General features: G+C 41.4%; 1 protein-coding gene across 3 annotated transcripts in view; it reads left to right on the top strand.

Annotated features, from left to right (window-relative positions):
- tnrc6b (trinucleotide repeat containing adaptor 6B) overlaps window positions 1–8,455 on the top strand; it is a 21,588-nt gene extending 13,133 nt beyond the window's left edge. For all 3 annotated transcript variants that reach the window (XM_005934396.2, XM_014337489.2, XM_042225714.1), the window contains 9 exons: window positions 147–342; window positions 533–700; window positions 810–956; window positions 2,581–2,724; window positions 3,407–3,499; window positions 3,941–4,144; window positions 4,437–4,504; window positions 5,353–5,492; window positions 6,043–8,455. In XM_005934396.2, the coding sequence (XP_005934458.1) occupies window positions 147–342; window positions 533–700; window positions 810–956; window positions 2,581–2,724; window positions 3,407–3,499; window positions 3,941–4,144; window positions 4,437–4,504; window positions 5,353–5,492; window positions 6,043–6,610 (1,728 nt within the window). In that variant the 3' untranslated portion in view covers window positions 6,611–8,455. The remainder of the gene's footprint in view (window positions 1–146; window positions 343–532; window positions 701–809; window positions 957–2,580; window positions 2,725–3,406; window positions 3,500–3,940; window positions 4,145–4,436; window positions 4,505–5,352; window positions 5,493–6,042) is intronic.

Here is an 8,455-nt window from a genome sequence, read left to right as displayed (position 1 = left end):
ACACACACACACACACACACACACACACACACACACACACACACACACACACACACACACACTTCTCTCTTCTTGTTTTGTTTTGTTTTTGTTTTTTACTTCCACCTCTTCAATGATTGTTCTTGTTTTTTGTTATATCATCTCAGCTGGCCAGGATTATGGCGGTGCTCCAGCAGCAGAGGCAGGTCGGGGGGTTAAGCAGCAGCTCCAAACTATCCCCCTCCCACCATGGTGGAGGTGGAGGAGGGGGTCCTAAACTGCCTGGGGCTGATCCCATCTCCCACCCAGGCCTGGCACCATCTGTGGCTGACCTGCACCAAAAAAATCTAGGACCATACTCTGGTAAACAATTACTTTTTAAATAAAAAAATGTCCTAAAACTGTTGTTTCAACAATGAAACTGAAACATTTTTTAATTTTGAAATTAACTGAATGTAGTGTAGGTTGTTTTTGTTTTGTTTTATGGCAGCTGTGGATTCACTTTACTATATATGTGTTAAAACAAAATAACCTTTGTAATATTTCTTTTCAGGGTTTGGATCTGGGGTGAACCTTACAGGTCTGGACCTGGGTGGCTCTGTGGTGGGGGGGCCTGGAGCCATGAAGGACCTAGGGGGTCAGCAGTCCCGTTTCAAGTGGATGATGGAGGGGAACTGTTCTCCAGACACTTCCTCATCTGAGAATGCGTTTCATAAAAATGGTGAGATTATAACTTTTTTGAAAATAATTTCATAGTGCAGGCAGAAAGGGTTAATAAGATTAGCTGTGAAGTCGCATCTTAAAGTGATCGCTCTCTTCCTACCTACCAGGTCCTGTCACCCCCATAAAGATGCCAGGGGGCTCACCATATTCGCAGTATGACATGATGGTTGGAGAAGGGCTGAGTGACAGTTGGCATCGCACCCCTGGCAACAAGATGTGTGCCAAGCCTGCCTCCACACCAAGCTGGCCCCCTGGTTAGTGAATTACCTTAAATCAAGATGATGATTATCAAATTTGTGCACTATATGTAACGAGGACGTGAAACACAACATGTATTACCTCTAATTTTAATCATAGACACCTGCTTTAAAAAAAAAGCTGTCATACATCATCAGTCCATGAAACTAGATTTAAAAATTCAGTGTTTTAAGTTAGTTGTTAGAGCAAATCTTGACATCAGTGACATCACTGTGTTGGTTGGTTGCTGTTAATAGCCCACCATTGGTTTATGTCAGCTAAACAGTGACAGAACCATTAACCCAGTGGAAAACAAGGAAACCAAAACTAAAAAGTACTTTAAAGGGGTCACTTCTGTACAGCAATGAGTTTTTCTCTCTTTTCTCTTAAGTGGTTCTTTGTTGATGCCAGCTGAGCTGAAATGGGAGAATCTACCCATTAGCCATCATGCTAGAGTTTATAGAGCACTTTATAAATGAGGACTGTGTGCAGAAAAGGGTGGCTCAGACTAACAAGTTGAAGTCTGAGGCTGGCCCCTCTGTGTTTAATTTTGCCTTGTTAGGTGTACAGATTGTCCCACCTGGCCAGCTAACACAAGAATTAGCTGTGCGCTGCAAGGAGATGGCCGGGTAGTGCTATAAACAGTAATTAATTAGTATTAATAAAAGCCCAAAAAAATAAGTTTGATCATTGTACTCAGCATGATTCTAATAGACTACACTCAGTAAGTGATTGTGAAAAGAATAACCACAATGCTTAAATTTGTTACATTTTATTTTCATCACTGTCACTGCCAGCTGTCCACATGAAAAGTAGATGACATTCACAACACTAAACAACATTTCAGGAGAACAGTAAAGCTTCTGTTTCAACAAAATCGAAGTCTTAAAATAGTCTTATATGTGACTTTAGCCGTTTAACTAATAGCGGTTACCCAATGGTCACTTTAGAGTCTGTGCTCCTGACTTAATTGCCAATTACTGCAAGTTTGCAAAGTAGCTTACTAACTAGCAGGTATACTAGTTTTGAACACTTGAAACAACATCTGTGGATGTGATTTTCAGCTTAAAATGAGCAACTTTTTTAAAAATGTCAGTTTAGTTCGACATCTTCAACTAAAGCCAAGCTATTGTTAGCATAAGTGTACCTGCTGTTGGCTGTCTCCACACAGACTTCACAAAGCGAGCATGCTGCTTCTCCCAAAATGTCCCTCTCACAGCAGAGTATCTGGTAAGGGTGGGTAGAGCTAGGGTGGCATCCCTGTGCAGTTACCATACCTGTATAAGGTGGTGTTTCTCAACCTCTCTACACCTCTGTATAGCACCAATTGTTATTTGAGCAATTTTTTGTCATAAATGTCTTTCATGCTTACTGGCTTGAAAACATAAACCATAAGGTGTCAAAGGTAACTTGTCAAATCATCTGTCAGCGCCATCTTCTGCCAACTACCTGTTAATTTGTCTTTCTTCCCCTCTGTAATAAGCTAACCACTTGTAATTTACTATGAACAGAAAAAAAGAACAACTCTTAATTTCGTGTAAAACCAACTAAATTGTGCTGTTTCATGTCCTCTTTAAGCCTGTAGGGTTAAAGTTTAGGCTTTTCAGGCTTTAACGGACCACATGTTTGTTTTTTCTTTAGAGTTCCAGCCTGGTGTGCCATGGAAAGGAATTGACCGTGTTGATCCTGAGTCTGACCCCTACATGACCCCAGGGAGCATGATGGGAAACACAGTGCCACCCACTCTCAATGATACAGAGCACCAATTGTTACAAGACAATACTGGTTAGCATTTGCGTGTCGACACCCGATACTCTTATGGATACCACTCCTCATATTTTGCTACCAAGTAAAGATATAAACAGGGAGTTGTGGCTCCTTTTTGCACAATGGCGCAGTCCAAAATTATATTTTTCATCTCATCTGCATTACTGAGCAGGTATGAGAACGTTCAATTTAGTTTTTTCACATAGATCAGTGTTTTTACTGCCAGTGCAAGTAGGTTTGTTTTCACAGTAAACTTGGTCGCAGCCTGCTGACACAGATTTTTCCCTCTTGTGTTTTCCCTTACCTGACTAATTGGAAACAAGTGCTTAAAACTGAAACTAATGGGCTTTCCTAAAGGTTTAAAAGGAAGGTTTTGTTTTGTTTTCCTCCACTGTGATTGATTTCATAGTCAGAGAGAGTCACTGGGTTTTTTCCAGGATGTTGTTGTAATTTTGGTATAAAAAGTGTCATGAGTGTCACTTTTGTGGTGATTCAGCGCTTTATGACATGAAATAGAAAATTAATCTTCATTGGATTCATATGTTGTTTTCCAAATTTTGCTGATGTTCACTTGGCATGTATAAAAAGCAGTTTGACATTGGAAAGGTGCAACTTTAGCTCTACATATGTTACCCATGGAGGCTGTTTTTGCATCGTTTATGATCATTCATTTTATGGTTCTCACTATCTTTGTATGCAGATTCCACCCCTCCTCTCAACACCTTGCTGCCTTCACCTGGTGCCTGGCCCTACAGTGCCTCAGACAGTCCTCTCAACAACGCACACAACTCAGGTAACCATACACATGAATATATACCATCTTCCTTCTAGGCTTTTGGTTAATTTATCTACGTTTGTATTTTTACTTCATAATTTCTGGTAATAGGGAATTGTCGGGTTTTTAATAAACTCTACAAGAAGAGAAAGTAAATGAAGCAGTGAAAGAATTTCCAATATACATTTGAATTGGATTTGATTGCTTTGAAGGTCACAATTTCAACAGATTCAGGTTTAAATGTTATTCTGCAGCTACTTGGATAATTTGCAGTGAAATCTGGACGGCACTTAAATATGTTAGAAAATTCTAGTCCTGGAAAACCATGGACATCAGGGAGTAGCTTTGTAATGAACCAGTTAAAAGAATATGGAATATATGTGTTGCTCCTTACATTAATCCACTGTCTGCAGATATTTTAAAGTCTCCGTCTTGCCTGTGTCCTTTTGTCTCCTACAGCAAAGTACACAGAATACAAGACCAGCTGGCCCCCAGAGCCCATTGGACCTAAGTCTTGGAAAGCCAGTCGTGGCAGCAGCCAGACCCAGTTATCCCGCCCACCTCCAGGCCTAGCCAGTCAAAAGCAGCCATCGCCTTCCCCTTGGTCAGGAGGAGCCCCTCGATTGGCTGCCCGCAGCTGGAGTAGTGGCTCGAACAGCACTGGTAATGCTGTGACTAATTTTTCATGTTGTTTTGGTTTTGTCTTTGAACGCAGTAATTTTTAAAAAATGTTTAGTCAGGAGATTAAAAAAAATGTCTTTGATTACTGAAAGTGTTATTTTGAGCTAAAGAATCCATTTATATTTCATTTGGAAGATTAAGTGAGGCTCAGTTCATGCAGTGGGAAAGTTATTCATCATTTATTTTGAGAAACTGGGAGGAAAAATAAAGCGCCACTCCATGGATGACTCCTGTTGCTAAGACCATTTTTCTCCTCGGTTTCTTTTCTGTGCAGGCTCGACCTGGAGTGACGGCAGCTCTCGAGAAACCTGCTGGTTGGTGCTCAGCAACCTCACGCCACAGGTACACAAACACACACATGCAGGCAGATTTGCAGAAAAAGAATTTCTCAAAATGCAGAGAAGAAAACAAATAAAACTATTTATTAATTAATTCAAACTGATTAGTCCATTTCACATTTGTATTAGTGGCAGTGGGAGCTGAGGCTAAAGCAGCCTCCTCCACCTCCTCTTGGGGTATCTCTAGCACTCCCACTCCCAGGCCAGATCAGAGATGTCTCTCGTCCAATCCTGATCATGTGCCTGAACAAGTAGAACTGAGTCCTCTAAATAATCTGTATTGTTGTAGAGTCTTTAACTTAAAGTGCTTTGAGGCAACAGTTGTGATTTGGCGCTGCATAAATAAAATTGAACTAAATTTCTCTGCTGAACATGGAGTCCAGTATTGACCACCAAAAGCATCTTTAAACAAATGTTTTATTTATTTATTTATTTATTTATTTTCTTTTAAAGGCCTCATGATCACCATCTCTGTTGCCTTCTTTAATTCTTGGTGTGGTGCTGTTGTGGAAGCACACCTTGTAAGGTCTAGTGATCCCCAAAGCTATCTTAGCTGGAGCTAAATGCTTGTGACACACCAAACAGACCTGTGATTATTATCCAGACTTACATGATTCTCTATGAACCGCAGAAATCACCACCTATCTCTATAGCCAGCCCAACAGAATCTACTTAGACAGCCTGAAACTGCAGTGAAGGTCCATCATGGTTGCCCCTGATTTTGGCAGTGCTGTGTTTCAGTGTTTGAAACATAGCACATTTAAAAATCCCAGTCTGTTTGACATCTTAACCTATTACTGTCCTTTTAAGATCTCTTTCGTCTGCTTGTTTTTTTTGTTTTTTTTACTACAGATTGATGGATCCACTCTGAGAACCATCTGCATGCAGCACGGGCCGTTGTTGACCTTTCACCTTGGCCTGACCCAGGGCACTGCTCTGATTCGCTACAGCTCCAGACAAGAGGCAGCCAAGGCTCAGAGTGCACTTCACATGTAAGGAATTATTTTGATAACATTGTTTTAAAGTAAATCTTAAAGTAAAAGAAACTAAAGTAGCATCTTGGCTTATCTTAATATGTTCACTAGAAGTGGTAGCAAATGGCTAGCTTGCCTTTATCCACCGTCAACAAAAAACCATCTACCAGTAAATCTAAAGGTCAGCATTATATTGTCCTAGTTTGTTTCATAATTGAGCATTTTCTCTGTAAAATATCATAACGCTTGACTTTCAAGAGTTGCAAAGATCCCTGTTACTGATCCCTGGAAAAGTGTTAAACCATTAAGTGTTGTTTTTACAATAAAGTTCTGAAGTTTAGAGGTGATCTGGATCCTGCAGAAAGAACAAGCCTAGTTATTTTCACTTGCTCGCAAACATGATGTGTAGCAAACCATATTCTGGTATAGTTTCACTTTTTACAGTTGTGTAGACTATACATCACAAACTGAGTGTTAAACTTTTGTTTGCAGTTCATTTTGAGGCTGAAAAGCCATTTGAGGCCCTTCATTCATTACAAGTGTATGACGGACTTTCTGTTTACCCCAGGTGTGTTTTGGGTAACACAACCATCTTAGCGGAGTTTATGAGTGAGGAAGATGTGGCTCGCTACATTGCACATTCCCAGGCTGGAGGAGCAGGAAGCGGAGGAGCTGCAGTCGGCTCCCAAGGCTCCGGGCCTACAGCAACCTCCATAGTTGGGGCTAACAGTAATGGAGGAAGCTGTGAAAGAGGTGGAGCAGGAGGAAACGGTGGGGTAGGAGGAGTAGATGGAGCTTCCACAGTCGGAGGGGCAGGAAATGGAGGAGCTGGGTCTTCCAGTTCTGCATGGCAAAGTCTAGAAAGCACAGGCAGCTCGTCGGACCAGTCTGCCACCCAGGGGCCCGGATTGGGCATTTTCACCCAATGGAGCACCAACGGCACCGGGATGGGTGGGGCCGGAGGTGTGGAGGCCGGAAGGCAGGGTCTGTGGGGAAGTGTAGGTGGGATGGGGGGGACAGGGTACCCCAGCAGTAGCCTCTGGGCTTCTCCCGCACTTGAGGATCGTCACCAGATGGGCAGCCCCGCCTCGCTGCTTCCAGGGGACCTCCTGGGCGGGGGGGCCGACTCTATCTGAGGGGCCAGCTGACACACACGTTTTACACCTAAGGTGAAACACGTCATGCTCTGCATTGACGTGGAGAAAAAAAAGCTACACTGGTCATCCAACATAGACACTCAACAGTCATACTACACACAAGCTACATGCACACATTACTTTCACACAGACATTAAACCGCCTAACTTTAAATGAAGACAACAGTAAAACTTGAACCGGGGGAAAAAGGTGAAATCCATTAAACTCTTTAGGACGTAACTGGATAGCTCTTTGTCTTTGTACTTCAGACCACACACCTGCATTCAGAGACCCAATCACTCAGGCATGCACTGTAGACAGGCTCAGCCAGAGTCCTACACGTCAACAAGTTTAGCTATTGCTGTTTTTAGTGTGCCACTTTTTTTAATTTTATATTGCTATTTAATGGTCAAATCTCAAAAGTCAGACATGCAGACTGAGCCCTCTTAGACCTGGCTGGCGTACTTCGGAGTTCCCACTTTTGGAAGCTTAAGAGTGGGAAGGATCGGGACTTTATAAAAAATCTGGGACAGCGCCACACTACTGAGTCAAATGGACGATCAGCAACGTTTGAGATGCGCAAAAGGAAAGAGTCTTTTTAGTAGGTACCGACACGTCTACATTGGTGGGAATATGCCATCACTATGGGACCCAGGGTGGAAAAAACACAAAACAAAAAAAACAACATTAGCCAAACTTGCACTATATGCCTCTGGGTTTGTTGTTGACGCATCCTTCCACAAATCCCTCCATGTTTGAAACAGAGCTACAACACAACTACATAGACCTTAAAGAACAATTAAATGTTACAGCAGCAGTGGCCTTGGCTAACACCCAGCGGCCACCCACCCTCCATGTCAACAGCGTCATCACACCTTTTCATCAGTTACACACTGCTCTTATATTTGACAAGCAAAATTGTATCTCCTTGTCGATGTGCGTTGGTTGTTTATCAGTTTGTTTTCTGTTTTAGAAGAAATGAGAAATGTGTGGAAAAAAACAGTGGAAATCCAGAGATGTCCTCTTATTTGCCCTTCAAACACTGACCTCGCTATTGTATTTTTTCTTACTCAAGAAATCAAGTTGGTTATTATATATTGTCATGATGTAATGGTGACTATGATCACATATTTACTCGCTGTACAAGGTGCCCTCCTGCCTGCCTGTGTGTGCATGAACTGAGTGTTGACAGTTACGACCGAATGGAGAAGGATGTGATTATTATGATGGGAGTGTCTGTGTTATTGCTGCAACATTGAATGTTTATTTTCCTTTTTTTTCTTTTTTCTTGTCCATGAGAGATTCATGTGTGTGTGTGCGTGCGTGCTTGCCTTTGAACACTGATCTTCTCCAGTCAGGGAAGTGAATAGATGTAAATCTGACAGCTTACATTTGAGAGAAAGACTGTGTGTGTGTGTGTGTGTACACATTTTTGCGTGCTTGACTGGATGTTGTGATAGCTAAAAAGTTCAAAAACATTGGCACTATTGCATTTGTCTCCTAAGTTGTGTTTTTAGTCGCTTTTTGTTTCCGTTTATATATATTTTTTTCTTTTAAATGCAATAAGAGAATATTTTGTTTTTAAGACGAAGCAACCAACCGAAGGCATTTTTATTAAGATGCCACATCTTACCATACCAAGCTGAGCTGGAAACAGTGTTTTACAGACACGTTAAAGACATTTTATGTTTTACTGTGTTTCTTTTTATTATGTATCAGTTTAAATTAAGTCAGTCTTTATTATCACTCCTGTTCAGGATGTTTTCCTTTGTTTCAGATGTTACATAAAAGGAGAGGAAATTAATTTAAAGCAGAAAAGAACAAGATAATAAAGGTTGAATTGAA

The sequence above is a fragment of the Haplochromis burtoni genome, unplaced genomic scaffold, assembly GCF_018398535.1.
Source record: "Haplochromis burtoni strain Fernald_Lab_line unplaced genomic scaffold, NCSU_Asbu1 Contig_180, whole genome shotgun sequence".
In the NCBI taxonomy this organism is placed as follows: Eukaryota; Metazoa; Chordata; class Actinopteri; order Cichliformes; family Cichlidae; genus Haplochromis; species Haplochromis burtoni.
The sequence above is the reverse complement of the archived record's forward strand: the minus strand, read 5'-3'. Positions and strand labels throughout refer to the sequence as shown.